This window comes from Capricornis sumatraensis, chromosome 1 (assembly GCF_032405125.1).
Source record: "Capricornis sumatraensis isolate serow.1 chromosome 1, serow.2, whole genome shotgun sequence".
Classification (NCBI taxonomy): Eukaryota; Metazoa; Chordata; class Mammalia; order Artiodactyla; family Bovidae; genus Capricornis; species Capricornis sumatraensis.
In genome coordinates this window covers 75,245,748-75,265,343 of record NC_091069.1, presented here as the reverse complement: position 1 = coordinate 75,265,343, position 19,596 = coordinate 75,245,748, and the positions used below count along the sequence as shown (strand labels likewise).

The following is a 19,596-nucleotide window of genomic DNA, read 5'->3' as shown; positions in this document are numbered from 1 at the left end:
GGTGAGACAAAGGATGAAAGTGTGCATAGGGCTGGAAGGGTACAAATCGTCTGTTCAGAGTTTGGTTTAGTATTGGCTCCTCTACTCAGGAATGCTTTCTTAGGACATGAAAAGTACTGCAAAAATAAGATTTATTGATTTTTTTTTTTTTTTGGCATCTGTATCAGTACTGGCTGATTCATAAAAGCACCTGGTAGAAATGGACATCCTGTGACTGAGGAAGCTGAGTTTCAAAACCAGCTGCTCTGTCTCTGGGATTATTGCTATGTCAGCTCGGATCAATCTTCTGTCACCAGAGGACGTTCTCATGGGAGGCTGAGCACCCAATGAGGGGTCAGTCACATTTTCTGGATTTAATTATATTAAGGTGAATTATTTGTACCTGGTATTGCTGTCTTTAGAATGATTTCTATACAATTTTACAGACTGCTTGAAGGGGCAAGACCTACCCAATCATCATCACATCTCTGTTAATTCCAGGCAGGGTAATGGCTGATCCATCCAGGAATACATGTTGAGCCAAAAACTCTCCTACACTATTCCTTTCCTGTTTTCCTTGGTGAACTCTGCTCAGATGAGTGCCCCATCCTGCAATTCCTGTGCGTGTTGAATGTCTTCAAGAAGGTAAACCCTGAAGACCACAGGTCTTCAACTGGGCTCCCGTCCAACAGGGAGACGCTTGCCTGTAGATCACGTAAGCCATCCTGCACTATAGCAACGCCTCCCTTGATATACAGATGAGAAAACCACAGCTCTCAGAGATAAACTGATTTAATCAAGGTGGCACAGTTAAGTTTACATTAAAACTAACAAACATAGGATTCTGACCAACCTCTTCTAAGCAAGTGACTTAACCACTGAAATATGTTGTTACTCTCTCTGCTTTGTGTTTCTTTCATTAATGGATTTCTTTCTCACTTCCTCAGACCTGGGCAAGTGTTCTTTCTAAAAGGCAGGTGAAAGAATCAAGATAAAGATTTACTGGCTTAAAGAAGGAAAAACATATATAACTGAGGGAGGGGTGTTGCTTATTCTTATAATGAAAAAAATGTTCCCTTCTGTGTGATCCATCTAATCTATTGGTGTACTTACTGGCACTGAAGTTCTGGATTCTGGCTGCTACTACTTTTTCCATTTCTTAAAGCCTGGGGGATGGGATCAAACACCTTCAAAAGCGGAGTGGGTTACCATAAGCATGAAAGAATTTGCTGCTTTTTGTTGTTGTTGTTACTTTGTACCCCACTTTGAGAAAAGCTTATTTGGGGAAACCCATACATTAAGCTAGTCCAATAAAAAATGTTGAAGATCTTTAAAAAAAAAACAGACAAATATTTACATTAACAAAGTCTTCTCTTTTCAAAGGAAATCATCTTCAGTGCTCTAAACTTTCCCAATACTTCTGAATGTTTATCTATCATTTACCACTTCTCAGCATGGCTTAGGGACAAGAAGTCCACAAAATCTCTAAAGCCCAAATGTTAGTCCCTGCTGTTAATTACAAATTAATCAGAAATAATAGTATCTTTAAAAATAATGAATGTCAGCAGAGAAAATAGGCTTTGGTTTATAAAAATTCCACTCACAGGTACTTTGGGAACAAAAGAAAGAAAGTGAAAGTGTTAGTAGCCCAGTCTGACTCTTTGCAACCCCATGGACTGTAGCCTGCCACGTTCCTCTGTCCCTGGGATTCTCCAGGCAAGAATCCACTAAAGTGGATGCCATTTTCTTCTCCAGGGGATCTTTCTGACCCAGGGACCAAACCCATGCCTCTTGCATTGCAGGCAGATTCTTTACCATCTGAACCACTAGGGAAGCCACATTTTGCACCAAAAAAGTGAGAATTTTTTGGATTGACCTTATGCCTATTTCAGTGGCCACATGCTGAAAGATTCCACAAGTTTAGGAAATATGGAAAGGAAACGCAATTGGACAAGGTGTAAAACCTTTTCTTGGTGTGTCATTCTAGTTCCTAAGCATAAAGAATCATGCTAGATGTGATCTGAGGTTGCTGCCTATAGCCATTCAAAGCACCCCCACACTCTTCAGGTACATACATTTTCTCCAGGTCTCCAAATCCTGAAAAGGCTCCTTTTGGGATGACTCGAAGCTTGGTGAGAACAAACCTCCTGAAAAGAGAGTGGACATAAAATATCACAACCTATCCATTCATCGATTAGTCATTGAGTGCCTAAGGTATAACAGCGGATAACAAACAGCCAACGCATACTATGTGCTTGCCAGTTAGTAATGGTTATAATTGCTTCTCCATGATCTCTTTTCACCCATATCACAAAGCAGTGATATGGGCACTATTGTTATCCCTCTTTTGCATGAGAGGAAACTGAGGTTTAGGGAGGGTTAAAAAACTTACCCAGGGTCAGGTGGCTAATATGTGGCAGAGTTAGGATATGAGCCTTCTGTTCATCACTACTCCATGTTGCCTCCTCTAGCCCTGTGTGAGTCTCCTTCTTTTTCTCTATTCCAACTCTCAATACCTCCTCCCCGTTGTCCTCAGCTGACTTTTCTTACTTCAAAAAAAAAGAAAGAAACCAGCAGAAGAGAACGTCCTCATGCTGTCACATGGCTCCCAGTTAACCTCTCACCTGCACCTAGGCTTATTATACACCCTGCCCCACTTCCTGTTACTATGGGAGAGCTGTCCAGGGTCCTGACTAAAAAACAGCTCCTCTGATCCACATCGTATCTTTCTCCTTGCCTTGTGAAGGTAGCCACTACAGCAGCTTCCCCCTTCTTTCATACATTTCATTCACCTACTTTTTCTTCTTTATTGGATCCTGCCCATCAGTATACTAACATGCCTTAATTTCTCCCATCTTAGAAAAATCTTAACCTCATCCATCTTCACCTTTTGCCATTTCCTTCTGCTGGAAAAATTTGTCTCATGCTTGCCTCAATATTCCTTCCAATGGCTTTTCATCTTAGTCAAGAAAAAACAAAACAGATAGTATATAATGGCCTTCAGGATCCTAAAGGATCTTCCCACTCTCCTTTCCCATAGATCCTCTAACTTCAATTTTGACACCCCACACTGCGATTATTTCATTCTCTTCACAGTAATCTCTTACTATTCTTTGTACAGGCCAGGTTCCTTCTTGCCTAATATTTCTGCCTTTGCAATTCTCTCTTCCTGGAGAATTCCTCTCTCATATTTTTCTGGCTTGCTCCTTCAGCCAGCTGCTTGCTCCTTCAGCCAGCTGCTTGCTCAAATGTCACTTTCTCAGTAAAGCTTTCCCTAACTATCCTATTTAAAATGATAACTTCCCCAACTTAGGCCGTTAGCCTTAGCTTTCTTCATATTACTTCTGATATGTTTAATCTTCTATTTATTTATCTACTTATATATTAATATACTTATCTTTTACCCAAAACTAGAATGCAAGCTCTGTGAGGGCATGGATTTTTGTCTGATTTGCCTGCTGCTGTATACCAAATGCCTGGAACAGTGAATGGTGTATGACACATATTCAGAAAAATGTTTCTTGAATGGCTGTTGAAGTCTGAGGGTTCTAGGCTTGAGGGTAGAATTACAAGTGACCCTTTGGGAATCTATAAGAGGAATACTGTTTCTGCTCCCTCTCACTTTCCTTGCTTTGCAATTGGTTAATAAGGATTTGGTTTCCCCCCTACTATAATCCTTCCTTCTGCAAGGCGGTCTGTTAGTGGGAATTCAGTGTGGACTTGAATAGTTTCACAAACCTTCTTTACATTAGTCTCCTAATTTTTTAAATTGGTATTAGTGAGATTCCTTTTTCAGAAAGCTATTGTTCAGGCAAGCAGTTCTTTTCTTCCACTTTGTTTGTTTGCCTTTCGTTGCCATGTCCTCACCAGTTCCAGGGTGAGGACTCATGAGAGAGAATTCTGTGTACTATTCTTGCTCTGGAGGATTTTATATACATGGGAGGGCAAAAAATAGAAGCCTTGGAATCACAAGAAAACAGATGTGGGATAGAGTTGATGTAACAACTATAAGTGTTATACAAGGATTAAAATGTAAAACTCCCATGGTACATAAATAAATATATATGAGGAAGGTTGGAAGAAGTGTGTGAGCTTGAGCCTGGCTCTCAAAACTATCAGATCATATTATACTAAAAGCAAAGTCTCTATGAAAGTATTTGATCTAATTTAGGGTTGAGTGGAATGGTTCTGGAATAATGTAGCTTATTGAACGCTCATCTAAAAAGAAGCAAGGTCAGTTCATATTCTCTTAATGTACTCAACCTTAGTTAAAATAGACAAATTCCTTTTGTTCCTATTTATTACAAGACAGAAAAATTATAAAAACAAACTGGTAAAAGCAAAGAATAAAATTGCCTTAAACTACTTAGTCTAAAACTTCAAGGGAGTTGAAACACTAAGGTAAATACTAGTTGGTAAGACATGCAAAGAGTGGAATCTTGTATAATTGACTTTACTTGATAATGAGTCAACTAGATAGTTCTTTTTGATTCAACTTCAGTATCAAGCACATGTTCTAAAACTTTCAATGTCTATTCCTGTATTAAGTGGTTCAAACTAATTAATAAAATTAAATCTTATTGAAGATTTAAAAGTCTTCCATCTCCTGAAAGGCTATAAATTAGATCCACTAAAGATCACACAGAAGTCTTATGTAAAACATAGCCAATATTGATTCAGTTGTATAGCTGAGCTTATTAAAAAGTATAAGAAATTTCTAGGGACCTAGAGTAAAATAACTGAATATCAGATGGAAACCGGAGTCATGAATGCAAACAGAATTCTAAGAAGGTAAATTGAAGTCAGTATATTCTGGGGGTGTCAGGGGGAGAAGGGGATAAAGGAAAGGAGTTGGGAGAGGGGTGTCTGGACTTGGTAGACAAAGCATTTGTGTTTTGATCCCATGAGATGAAATATGGAAGTTGGAATGCAAAGATTTATTTTTGTGTGTCATTGTCTGTCTACCTGCCTATCTATCTACCTATCTATCATATGTGCTTTCTAGAAAGAAAGTGGAGAACATCAATTTTCAATGAAATAACATCTGGAGAATTTCCATAATTTATGAAAGACATAAATGCTCAGATTCAGAAACCTCAACAAGTCTGAGGAAGGGAAACAGATAAATCCATTGTCAGATACCTGTGAATTAAAACTGTAGAGCAAAAAAGAATTTAAAAAAATGCAAACAGAAGAAAAAATGTCATTATCTTCAAAGGAAAAAATATAATTAGAAAGCTTGGTAAAAATATCTTCAAAATTATTAGAGAAAATAACTGCCAGTTTAGAGTCCCATTCCCAGAAGTAGTCATTCAAATGTGGGGATAAAATAAAAAGACTTTTAGAAAAGTTTAATTCACCCTTAACAAAGTTTTAGAAAAAAAATTCCCTTAGAAAATAATTTAATCCAGTAGGAAGGCTCAAAAACAAGAAGGAACAGTGAACAAAGAAATTAGTACTGCTTATTGATCGGGTAGGTTTAAATGGTTGGAAGACTCACCTATTTAATAAGGAACACTAAAAAAAATACTGACCAAGTCCAGTCATGATAAACATTTTGACACACAAGAAAAAGGAAGAATATTCTTAATCTGATAAGGAGTGAAATCTATCTACCACTACAATAAATACATCATACCCTGTGATGAATTATTAGACACATTCCTTTTAAAATTAGAAATGAGGCAAGGATGCCTGCTGTAGCATCTTCCACTCAGTATTGCACTAGGCACCCTAGCCTATACAGTAATATAAAAAAAAGAAAAAGATATATTAAGATTACTGATGAAAAGCTGTCATTGTTTATAGATAACATAATTGCCTATAAAGCAAACTCTAACCTAAGAGATCAGTCAATTCAGTTCAGTTCAGTCGCTCAGTCGTGTCCAACTCTTTGCAACACCATGAATTGCAGCACTCCAGGCCTCCCTGTCCATCACCAACTCCTGGAGTCCACCCAAACTCATGTCCATCAAGTTGATGTGCCATTCAGCCATCTCATCCTCTGTCATCCCCTTCTCCTCCTGCCCCTAATCCCTCCCAGCATCAGGGTCTTTTCCAATGAGTCAACTCTTCGCATGAGGTGGCCAAAGTACTGGAGTTTCAGCTTCAATATCATTCCTTCCAAAGAACACCCAGGACCGATCTCCTTTAGGATTGACTGGTTGGATCTCCTTGCAGTCCAAGGGACTCTCAAGAGTCTTCTCCAACACCACAGTTCAAAAGCATCAATTCTTTGGCTCTCAGCCTTCTTCACAGTTCAACTCTCACATCCATACAGCCACTGGAAAAACCATAGCCTTGACAAGATGGACCTTTGTTGGCAAGTAGTAGAACTAATAAGAAAATAGTTGGGTAGGTGGCTGTATAATTAACACACTTAATTTTCATTCTTATATTATTTTAAAGTGTATCTCTATCAATGGCCATAAAACTTATGTTTAAGGGAAATCACACTGTTGTAAAAATTTGTTTTAATCCACATTAACATAGAAATTAAATGCAAGACCCATATAAGACATAATAGTTTTTGTTGTTTCTGTTGATACATGTGAATGGAAATTGACTAGCTGGTTAATATTCATATGGAAGAACAGTTTTGAAGAATAGCCAAAACAATTTTGAAGAAGTAAACAAGATTGGGAGAATTGGCATAATAAGTGATGTGATTTTTATAAAACTATAGTGATTAAAATGCTGTGGTATTGACAGAGATTAAATAGTAGACCAGCAGAAAAGAAAACAAATATAGAATAGATCATTAAACAAAAGAAAAAGACATGTGAGAGAGTAGCATTAAAAATCTATGGAGGAAGATGTGGATTAATCAATAAATGCATAAATGATTGATTATCCTTGTGGATAAAAATAAAACCTTTATTATATTAAAATCTCAACTCCAGGTTTATTAAAAATCTAAATGGGAAAAATCAGTACTTTAAAACTTTTAAATGAAATGTAACATTCTATTGAGAAAATTGTCTTTTAAAAAGATACAAAAATTGTACACCAAAATTGTAAAGCTAATAGTTTTGACTATAGTAAACTTAAAATTTCTCAAAAACAAAGATAAAATGGGGAAGTAGACTGGGGAAAGATATTTACAACACATACAACTAACAAGGGTTAGCATCCAAAGTACAAAGAACTTTACAAAATAATGAGAAAAATACAAACAACCCAATAGAAAAACTGGCAAAAGATAAGAACAGGCAATTCATATAAGAGAAAATGCAAATGGCCAATAAACATATGAAAAGATGCTCAACTTCATTAGTAATTAAGAAAATGCAAATTTAAACAATAATTAGATGCCTTTAAATACCATCATATTGACAAACGCTATAAGGAATACTTCACAGTAGCAGTGCTGGTGACGCAGTGGAATATTAGGACATTTTCTACACTCTTGATGAAAGGATAATTTGCTACGAGTACTTTCAGTAGCTACTAGGCAAAACATATTAAAGTCAAAGAAACAAATGCCTTTGCATCCAGTTATTTCGGGTCTCCTGGCCACATATGCACCTGGAGACAGGTAAAAGATTAACCACTGCAACATCATTTGTAAAAAAAAAAAAACAAAACTGGAGACAAATGCTCATAAACAAGAGAATGAATATATGATAATCAGTCGTGATATGCTGACACAACGCCAAATTACGGAGCAGTGAAAAGGAGCAAACTAGCTGGAGCTGCATTCAAAAATCTGGATAAATTCCGAAAGCAGAATGTTGAGGAAAAAAGTGAATTGTATGTGCAATATGTAGAGTATGATATGATTTTCCGAAAGGTTAACAACATGCAAAATAAAACAATTTGTTGTTTTGTATGAATCGTGTTTTTTTCATTCTGTATTTTTGATGTTTTGCGATCTTGAGGTCTGTTGATTCTGGAAGGACTACTCCTCCCAGGGCTAATTCCTAGAGACAGCAAACCACTGGCCTCAGAGTGTGTGTTTCTTATGCAAACCAACTAATCCACCCCCTTGCCCCACCCCATCCCCAATACACACCATTTCTTTTAAGGGGCCCTTACACTCTAAGCCTCTGTTTCTCTACCCTAATCACCCTAGGGAAGCTCCTACACTGCAGAGTCCCCTGAAGTTATTTAAACTAGCCAATCCTAAACCTATTTACCCTGTTTTTTTTTTTTTTTTTCCCTTGGGAGCCACAATAAAAGCTCTTGCCTAATTTCCCTCAGCTCCCTTTGCCACATGAGAAACCCTGGTGCTTCCTCACAAGCCCCCTTTCTCTTGGGAGCTGTGAATATAACATGGCTTCACCATACTTGAATAATAATAAGACCCATGGCTTCCCTGGTGGTTCAGATGATAAAGAATCTGCTTGCAGTGCAGGAGACCCAGGGATTAAGATCCCCTAGAGGAGGCAATGGCAACTCACTCCAGTATTCTTGCCTGGAGAATTCCATGGACAGAGGAACCTGATGGCCCATGGGATCTCAAAGAGACATGACTGAGCGGCTAATATTTTCACCATATTCAAATAATAATAAGATCCATATTTCAAAATATGTTTAGAGATGCATACAGATTTATCAAAAGGAAACTTCTGAGAATGACACCACCAAAATGAGCACCGTGTTTACCTCTGTGACAAGGAGAAGGAGTGAAACACAACTCTAAAGTATTTTGTATTTTTCAAAAAGATCTGAACCATTTTGACCAAATGTTAAGATTTGGGAAAGCTGGGTGGTACTTTATGAGTGTTTATGATATCATTTTGTATGCTTCATACTTGAAATATTTCATAATGAGTTTTCAAGATGGAAATTCTCACCAGGCCATATCCTCAGCATCATTTATTTATGTCTGTTTTTAAACACAGAGAGCTATTTAAAAACATAATACCCTTCATGTCAGATGGTAACTTTCACACTCTGTAAGGGGGCATAAAGTTGCCTGAACAATTTTTTGTAAAGATACACAATTCATCAATATGACTCCAAAAAGAAAATTTTCTTCACTATATTGCAAGTTACTTCATGTCTCTTCCATGATAAATGGGGTGGGTGGGGTCTATTTTTATTTTTCACTTTTCTGAAATGGGGAAGCTTTAGGATTCCCTTGAACTGTCTCTGTTAGAAGCAATTTGTTTCTTGGGTGGTCGATTCACCCTTGGCCAAATTTAATTCCTCTTTGTGGATTAAAGGAGAATAGTTTAAAAGATCCCATAAAAAGCTTTCTGGCAGTTTGGAAAACAGCCAATATTCTTTTCGAGGAAGCTGCCTTTTTATGATGGCCCAAGGTGTAAATGACACTGCTCTCTGTGTTCTTTGAATTTCACATGAGTTTAAAAAATTAAAGTGAGAACAGCTTGGCACAGCGTATAAAAATAAATTGATCATCATCCTGAAGTCGAAATGTCAAGAGTTTTTGTGTTTCACAGCCTTTAGGTCAGACTGCTACCCTAATTAACTTTCTGGGAATGTGTTTAGGAAAACTATCCAAGGGGGTGGATTGAATTAAATGAGGAAATCATATGGGGAAAAAAAAAGAGTATAGCTAACTTGATTTGGCTCTTTACCATGACCCGGGAGATGACTATCTCACTGGTAAAATCATTTGGGCATCTAATTGGGTGTATTTTTCACTTTACCACATGAGTCAGGAAACCAGTGGGCAGTGAATAGCAGGAAGGAAGAGGTGGGAAGGTAGGAAGAGCTGGCTTCCTTATATAACTGGACTTTAAGCTTAAAAAAAAAAAATTCTCCACATCCTGGCATGTCTTAACTGCCTAGATGTGGGGTGCTATGTCCTTAGCCCTTTGCCCACCTTCAGGCTGTGTGTGAAAATGCCAACTCTACTTTGGGATTGCAGAGGCTTTCATGGAGGTTTCTTGGGATAGAGGTGTCAGTGTTCTTTGTACTTTTCTTTCCTGGTGTGGAGGAGATGCTTGTTCTTCACCTTTAGCCAAATGTGGGAGGTATTAGGAGGACTAATTAAAGAGTTTGTCACTCATTTCCTGCACATCTGGGTGATATAGGGCGTGGCTTATGACTAAAATCTGGCCTCCAAAGGTGAGAAATGGCCAGCTGCTTTGGGAGAGAGGTGTGACAAAGGTGTGGCTTTCCCAGAAGCCAGGCCTGTACCCAGCCAAAAGGAACTGGCCTCTCATCCTGAAAAGAGTGGACTTGCCTGAATAGTGACCAGACCCCAAAAGCAAACCTCTCTGGAGTGGACTTCCCAGAAGCCAGTAGGAGGAAGGAACTGCTCCCTCAGAACTGCTCTGAGCAGTGGAATAGGGAGGCTTTAAATAGGATGAAAGAGGGCACCTTGAATAACAGTTGGCACTGGCCTTTCGTGACATTTATGAAAGTACAACAGCTATGGCCGCGCCTTGAATTTCATCTGGGATGGGGAAGCCAAGTCGATGGAGCAGGTTTGCCTGGCAGTGGCAGTAAAGAGAGCTCCTTCTTGCTGTACCCTACCGAATCCATTCTGATTAGTATGCTATGGTCTCTGTGTCTTCCCCAAATCTTTCTCTGTAGACCTCTATGGTAGTCTGAGCTTAAATGGGAGAAGGAATAGAAAACATTCTGTTCCTGTTTTCTCCCCTGTTATTTAGTTCTCACTACACAAGCTGACCAGAGAAGGCAATGGCACCCCACTCCAGTACTCTTGCCTGGAAAATCCCACGGACAGAGGAGCCTGATGGGCTGCAGTCCGTGGGATCGCTGAGAGTCGGACATGACTGAGCAACTTCACTTTCACTTTTCACTTTTATGCATTGGAGAAGGAAATGGCAATCCACTCCAGTGTTCTTGCCTGGAGAATCCCAGGGGCGGGGGAGCCTGGTGGGCTGCTAGACGTCTATGGGGTCGCACAGAGTCGGACACGGCTGAAGCGACTTAGCAGCAGCAGCAGCAGCACACAAGCTGACAGTGAGCAATTTAGGGCAGAGAGGATAATTTGGCTTTTCCTTTTGGTGTAGTTTGAGATAGAAGAAAGATTTGCAAATCAGAGCCCCAGGGATTGTCTGCATACTAGCCAAAAGGCTGGCTAAAGGAGGTAAAGTCCGCTTGCCCAGACGTTCAGTTCCCATTGACCTTCTATTCAGTTTAACTTCCAGATAATCCATCTCAAGGTCCGTCTAGTTAAAGCTATGGTTTTTCCAGTAGTCATGTATGGATGTGAGAGTTGGACTATAAAGAAAGCTGAGCGGCAAAGAATTGATGCTTTTGAACCATGGTGTTGGAGAAGACTCTTGAGAGTCCCTTGGACTGCAAGGGGATCCAACCAGTCAACACTAAAGGAAATCAGTCCTGAATATTCATTGGAAGGACTGATGCTGAAGGTGAAATTCCAATACTTTGGCCATCTGATGTGAAGAACTGACTCATTTGGAAAGACCCCGATGCTGGAAAAGATTGAAGGCAGGAGGAGAAGGGGACGACAGAGGATGAGATGGTTGGATGGCATCACCGACTTGATGGACATGAGCTTGAGCAAGCTCCGGGCACTGGCAATGGACAGGGAAGCCTGGCGTGCTGTAGTCCATGGGGTCACAAAGAGTCAGACTTGACTGAGCGACCAAACTGAGCTCAGTCTGTCTCATGCAGACACTGTCACGTGCCACTGTGTCAGCTCACATGCCATGATGTTTTCTCTGGGAGAGGAAGTGTAGTTGTAGGATAGACCCTCATGGGGCGAGTGCCACTCCAAACCCAACTCCAGTGACACCTCTCTGTCCACCAAGTCTCAGGGATTTTCCATCATCGACCTTCTGACAGTGGTGATTCTTCACTTTTATCATCTTCCAGTGAACAGGAATTTCTAATAGCAGTTTTGAATCTGCTTTCCTTTTATTTCCATTCATGTCCCCTTACCTCAGCATCTGTGCTGGACTGATAAAGGGGATGAGGCTTTCCTGCTAACTGTATATCATTGCTGACTTTATCTCCTCGTTTGTATAACCTTTACATCAAGGTTGCAGAGACTTCTTTTCCTGACTCACTCCCCACCCAACCCCTTGTTTGCACCAAGTGGCTTTGAAATTACACTCTACACCACATTTTATCACCTGTTCACTTTCATTTTTTCAGCTGTTTGCTTTCATCATCTTTTGCCTGAATCTAATGCTTGATTGATAACTCATTTATATTAAAGCTCAAGATGAAGAAGCAACATGATGAAAAGAAAATATCACTAAGGATAAAACTTAGAAATCTGGGTTCTATTCTGGCTGTGCTACAAAGTATGCAAATAACTGAGAAAAGTCAAGTCCAATCAATAAAGTGAGGGAGTTGGGCCTGATGATCTCTAAAGCCCTAGAAGATAGATTTCACACTGTGGTTATATAGTGGAATCCTCTTCAAATGCTCTCCTATTTCAGTCATATTCTGTGTAAAGCAAAAGGAGTCACTTTACGTTTAGCACTCATCACAGAATAAAGCCCATTGTACAGGACTGCTGAATGAAAGCTAGCCCTCCTTTTTATCAGGTCAAGGTTAAAATCACTTGAACTTGCCCTTTCCTTCCCATCCCTCTGCTGCCACTCAGGCCAGACCCTCATCCACTCATGTCTGCAGCCTTGACTGTGACCTTCTAACAGAATTTCCTCCTCTGGTCTCCACTGTCCAATCTGTCTCATCTAAGACCACTGTGTCCCTCTGAACACTGCTCTGAATACTCTGCTACTGAAAAACAAGACAAAACAAAAGAAAAAAAAGTCAACAAAGATTAAAGACACTCAAAGCCCCTTCAATTGCTCACTAGCACCTCTAGGAATCATAACTCATTTTTCATCCATTTGAGGCATTCCACATTCTGCCTCCACTTGCCTTTCAGAGAGATGTTCTACTACTTCCTGCGTAGAAACTCAAACTACCCAGGCCCCCACCATTAATACATGGCTTGCGTTGTATATGTGTTAAAATCCCATGGGTGTATGTCTTAGTCTCCCTAAGTATATGGAATGCTTCCATAGAGCAGGAACCATGCCACTTGTCTGTATTCCAAAGAGCCTCATCTCAACAGAGCTTGGCATATTTCCCATATTAATGCATGTTAGTAGATGGAGGATATTGCTTATGATGGCAGTTACTCTTGAAGTTTTAGGCATTTGAGCATCTCATACTTTAAATCATAGAATTGTTTGCCCTTTAAAATTATGCCAATCATACCAATCAGTTTTGTTCAAAATACCTGGAGCACACATCATTTTCATCATTCATCATTTCATGAATGATAAAAAAGGAATTTAACTTTCTAGGAATTTAACACAGACTTGGTGAAGAATATAGAAAGGGTTTCTTAGGATATGGGAGAGCAGTTGGTAGAAAGTAAAAACTGCAAATTATTGGCCCATGAATGGAATCCAGCACAAGACATGTTTTGTTCAGCCCACACAGTAGTTTAAAGAAGTTTGAATTGGTTGCCAGCTCTTCACATTGTGAAAGTTCATCTAAAACTGCAGATCTGTGGCTTTGCTTGAAGACTTAGAAGATCTTGCAACACTGGGCTCCATTCCCACAAAAGTATACTTGGCTACAGTTGAGTGATGGCTGACATGGTTGGTCAGCTTTCATTCATGCTGGTCTGTTCTCCTGTCTTGTGTCTTAAGGCTTTGTGTTTGGGACTTCTGGTTCTTGAAAAGCTAGTCTGAATGGGTTTGGATGTTTTAGAATCCAAAGGTCCTCAACCTTGGGTGCATAAGAGAAACACTTAGGGCTGTTTTTGTTGTTGTTGCTTTTTACATACTATAAGTGCCTGAGCCACACCTATGTTGGGGGGAGGCGGGCAGATGCAACCAGGCATCCTTACTATAAAAGTTCCTCAGATGATTCTCAGGCATAGTGAAGACTGAGAACTCTTGCTTTAGAGGGAAAACAAAAAGAACCAGCAGCAAGCTGCCTTGATCAGTAGTTAGGGAGTTGGCATGATGGGAAAGATTTGTACAAAGTTGTGCAATGCTGTGCTTAGTCGCTCAGTCATGTCCAACTCTTTGCAACCCTATGGACTATAGCCCGCCAGACTCCTCTGTCCATGGGGATTTTTCAGGCAAGAATACTGGAGTGGGTTGCCATGCCCTCCCCCAGGGGATCTTTCCATCCTAGGGATCAAATCCAGGTATCCTGCATTGCACGTGGGTTCTTTACCATCTGAGCTACCAGGGAAGCCCACCATACACAGTTATTGATTTATAAATTTTTTATTGATCAACTACTACATGACACACATTAAATTTCTGGGAAAAGCAATGGTAAGCAAGATACATTTATTGCCTTACTGATTTTAATTCTATTGTGATATATATAATCCTATAATTATAGTACAGAGTGTATGGTGATGATGACAATGACAATTTTTAGTGCCTGCTGTGTCAGGCACTATGCTGAATGCTTCATTTGTATTATCTAATATAATCTTCAAAACCACCTTATGAAGTAAGTAACTATTACTTGTATCCATTTATAGATGAGAGCATTGAGTTAAGAGTGGTGTAGTAACTTGATCAAGAACACAGTGGCAGATCTGATTTTCAAACTCAGTCTAGTCCCCAAAGCCCATGCTCACATATGTATATGTAAATTCATACACACACACACACACACACACACACGCACACACACATATAATCAGAGGGATGAGATTGGAATGAGAGCTAGTAAGATTTTCATGGGGGTAAGTGGAATGAATGAGGGTAAAATATATCAGGAACTTAGATGTTCCTTTAAAAAGCAGTACCACGTAAATTAATTCAAAGGGGGGTGGGACCAGCAGTCATTTGAGATTGTGCTGGAAATTTGGGAAAACACAAAGATGCCTCAAGAAGGTGAAAGGAGAGATATTACCAGAAATTCCCCTGAAGGTCAATCTTTTTAAATTATTATTAATAATTCAGAATTGGTTTTGAATTATCAAAGAATTGTAATAATTGAGAATTTTGTTTGGAATAGAATTCAGGGTCTTGGTCTAGATAGAATTCAGGGCTACTCTTACTCTGTCAGAGTGAATAAACAGAATTCCACTTTAATGACTCACCAGGGTCTCAGACAGCATCTGATAAAATGGCAAATATATTATGCCTCTAAAGCGGCTCTTTCAGTCCCCTTGGTTAATGTCAACATGGTTTTAACTGTGATTTTTTATTGACAACATTCAGCTCAAGATGCAATAATGAAAGACGACTGTCACATAAAGGTCAGTTTGGGGCGACTTCTGTTCAAATATAGGAGGATTAAATAGGGATAAACTTCCTTCTGGAATCTATGGGTGCCACTTGACTGTGACAATCACTGAAGATGTAACCACAAGAACAGCAACAAAAAAAAACTTCATTGCTGCACCTTGAACCAAAGATAAATTTAAGTGTTTCATAATGCACTTAAAACTAATTTCCATTTTCTATTTAGGAGTTTCACACATTTTATCAGAAAGCATATGCATTGAATAATTATCTTTTACTGACTCTGTAAAATACAAATATCAAATGTTCAAATGAACCCTGTTAGAGACAAGAACAAATGCATAAAAGTATCTAAAATAGATTTGGAGTAAAGCAAGTAAGACAGTGCTCAGAATGCAATTCTGGATCCAAAATCACTCCTCGGTTAATAAGTACGTTATTTATTACAGGATTTTAAAGACTGGTTTGTTTAATCTTTAAGGCAATAATCTGATGATATCTGTACCTAATCCTTAAGAGCAACATGTATTTTGACAGAGAGAAATATTCCCTAAAAAATTTAATTTCCTCTGTGAGGATAAGAAAGCATTATTTGGCATTGTTTCTTTTGAATATGGACCAGAGATTTTGCCAAAAATCAAGAGAAATACTTCCGCTTTGTATCAGAAGAACATAAAGTAAGTATTAAGCCTACATTATTCTTCTCTTGATACTAACTGCTAGCACAGAGCGATCCTGAATAGATAGATTGTTCCTACATTGCAGTACAAGCAAAGCATTATTTGTCTATGGTACTTAACTGGTAGAAATAAAATAGCAATGGTCAGTAGAAATACAAGGACTCTTTCCTTCATTAAAATGTTGCAATCTGTAACTGATAATTTCTAGATTAACTGTGTGTGACACGCTAGCAGCTTTGAAAACAAAAATGTAATAATATTGATATCTTACATTTAACAAAGAGGGTCATGTCTCCAATTTTCTGAACACGGGCTATATTTCATTTTACTCTAGGAATGAAATCTCTGTCTTGACTCTTGACATTTCCTGTTTTGAAAACACCCATTGATCTAAGAAATAAATGTTCCTGTTAAACGGAGTCTTTGCACTAGCTAAAGACTGAAATGTGGTGAGGAGCTGGGTCACCGCTGGTAGGATGCAATCTCCACCAGACTTTTTCAATTCTGAACTGTGAAAAGCACACAAGTTCTAGCTCATGGGGACATAGGCCACTGGAAAGGGGCTTAGCCTTGGCTGAAAGGGAGAAAAATCGGGGGACTGAACTAACATTTGGTGCAGACTTACTATGTACAGCCATTGTTCAAGGCTGTTTACCACATGCTCTCACTTTTTAGTTCTCACTGCAGTGTGGCAAGTAAAATTTTTTCCCCAAACTAATGTACAGGTTGAGCATATATGTACAATTCCAAGAGTTTTAACACATGGATAGATTCATATAGGCTTCCCAGGGGGTGCAGGGGTAAAGAATCCACCTGCCAACGTAGGAGACTCAGGTTCGATCTTTGGGTCGGGAAGATGCCCTGGAGAAGGAAATGGCAACCTACTCCAGTATTCTTGCATGGAGAATCCCATGGACAGAGGAACCTGGCAGGCTAGAGTCCATGGGCTTGCCAAGAGTGGGGCATGACTGAGAGGCAGAGCCGGCGCATGGATTCGCATAACCCTTACCACCACATTCAGGGTGCAGAACAGTTCCATTGCCATATAACTCGCTGTGCTATCCCTTTGAAGTCACACTGATACCCTTCCCACACTTTAAACCCTGGTAACCTCTGATATGCATTCTGGTGCTATGCTTTTGCCTTTCTCAACTATTATATAAATGGTACTACTTCAGAGGTTAAAGCGTCTGCCTGCAATGCAGGAGACCTGCGTTCTATCCCTGGGTCGGGAAGATCCCCTGGAAAAGGAAATGGCAACCCACTCCAATATTCTTGCCTGGAGAATCCCATGGACGGAGGAGCCTGGTGGGCTACAGTCTACGGGTTTGCAAAGAGTCGGACACAACTGAGCACCTTCACTTCACTTCACCCAGTATATTACCTTTTGAGACTAGCTTTTTTTCCATCAGTGCTTTTCAATTAAGCTTCATCTATTTTGTTTTCTTTATCAGTAGCTTGTTTCCTTCCTTTGCTGAGTGGATTTCATTGTGTATATTTATATATGTATATATATACATATGTATATATATAATGTATAAATACATTATACAAACTGTGGTATAAATACATTATATATATACACATGTGTATGTATATATATATACATTGTATATATACCACAGTTTGTTTACCCATTCACCTAAAGGACATTTGGGTTGTTGCCATTTTTGAGCGATCAGGAATAGAGCTCCTGTAAACACTGATGTTCAGGGTTTTGAAGGAATATACATTTTCACTTTTCTAGGATAAATATCTTTGAGTGAAATTGCTGGGTTATATGGCAAATATAAATTTAACTATGAGAAACTGCCACATTGTTCTGCACAACAGCTTTATAACTGTGCAGTCTCACTAGTTACACGTGAGAGTTCCCAGTGCGCCACATCCTTGTCAGCCCTTGGCAGTGCCAGTTTTGTTTCCAGCTGTTCTAATAGATGTGTGGTTTTATCACATTGAGATTTTCATTTTTTTCTTTCCTCAATGGCCGCTGAGGTTGAGCATCTCTTCATGTGCTTATCTGACATTCTTTTATCTTCTTTGGTGAGGTGCCTGTCACCTCACAGTGGTCAAAATGGCCACCATCAAAAAGTCTACAGTCAATGCTGGAGAGGGTGTGGAGAAAAGGGAATGCTTTTGCACTGCTGGTGGGACTGTAAATCGACATAGCCACAAAGGAAGATGGTGTGAAGATTCGTTTAAAAACTGGGAATAAACCACCACACACACACACAGACACACACACACAATGATGACGGCCATTCTGACCAGTGTGAGGTACTTCTTTGGTGAAGCACCCTGACTTTTTTGCTGTTGATTCCTTTCTGTTGAGTTCTAAGAGTTTTCCTTTTTAAAAAAGTAATCTGGATACGTTTCTTCTTAGAGATGTGATTTACAAATACTTTCTCCCAATCTGTGGTTTCTTTTTCATTCTCTTGATAATATCTTATGCAGAGCAAACATTTTGATAAAGTCCAGCTTATCAGTTGTTTGTTTTATGGGTAAAGCTTTTAATGATATATCTAAGAACTCTGCTGAACTCCAGGTGACAGAGATTTTCTCCAGTGTATGTTTTACATTTAGACTTATGATCCATTTTGGATTTCAGGTTAATTTTTCTGTGAGGTTTAGGTCAAGCTTCTTTTTTGTCATAGGCTCCAAAACTATTTGTTTAAGAAAGATTATCCTTTTGCCATTGAATTACTTTTTCTACTTTCTCAAAAATCAATCAGCCCTAATTGATCTGAGTCTATCCTTTTGCCAGTGCTGTACTTTCTTGATTACTGTAGTGTTATAGTAAGTCTTACACAAAAAAGGTCTTCTTGACCAAGATAATCATGATGGTGTGATCACCAACCTAGAGCCAGACATCCTGGAATGTGAAGTCAAGTGGGCCTTAGGAAGCATCACTACGAACAAAGCTAGTGGAGGTGATGGAATTCCAGTGGAGCTATTTCAAATCCTGAAAGATGATGCTGTGAAAGTGCTGCATTCAATATACCAGCAAATTTGGAAAACTCAGCAGTGGCCACAGGACTGGAAAAGGTCAGTTTTCATTCCAATCCCAAAGAAAGGCAGTGCCAAAGAATGCTCAAACTACCACACAATTGCACTCATCTCACATGCTAGTAAAGTAATGCTCAAAATTCTCCAAGCCTGGCTTCAGCAATACGTGAACTGTGAACTCCCTGATGTTCAAGCTGGTTTTAGAAACGGCAGAGGAACCAGAGATCAAATTGCCAACATCCGCTGGATCATGGAAAAGGCAAGAGAGTTCCAGAAAAACATCTATTTCTGCTTTATTGACTATGCTAAAGTCTTTGACTGTGTGGATCACAATAAACTGTGGAAGATTCTGAAAGAGATGGGAATACCAGACCACCTAACCTGCCTCTTGAGAAATCTGTATGCAGGTCAGGAAGCAACAGTTAGAACTGGACATGGAACAACAGACTGGTTCCAAATAGGAAAAAGAGTAGGTCAAGGCTGTATATTGTCACCCTGCTTATTTAACTTCTATGCAGAGTACATCAAGAGAAATGCTGGACTGGAAGAAACACAAGCTGGAATCAAGATTGCTGGGAGAAATATCAATAACCTCATATATGCAGATGACACCACCCTTATGGCAGAAAGTGAAGAGGAGCTAAAAAGCCTCTTGATGAAAGGGAAAGAGGAGAGCGAAAAGGTTGGCTTAAAGCTCAATATTCAGAAAATGAAGATCATGGCATCTGGTCCCATCACTTCATGGGAAATAGATGGGGAAACAGTGGAAACAGTGTCAGACT

The 19,596-nt window shown here is 39.3% G+C and overlaps 1 protein-coding gene across 2 annotated transcripts in view; it reads right to left on the bottom strand.

Annotated features, from left to right (window-relative positions):
- The window catches only part of FSHR (follicle stimulating hormone receptor), a 189,102-nt gene that overhangs the window by 116,017 nt on the left and 53,489 nt on the right, over positions 1 to 19,596 (bottom strand). For both annotated transcript variants that reach the window (XM_068973535.1, XM_068973544.1), the window contains exon 2: positions 2,055 to 2,126. In XM_068973535.1, coding sequence (XP_068829636.1) covers positions 2,055 to 2,126 — 72 coding nt within the window. The remainder of the gene's footprint in view (positions 1 to 2,054; positions 2,127 to 19,596) is intronic.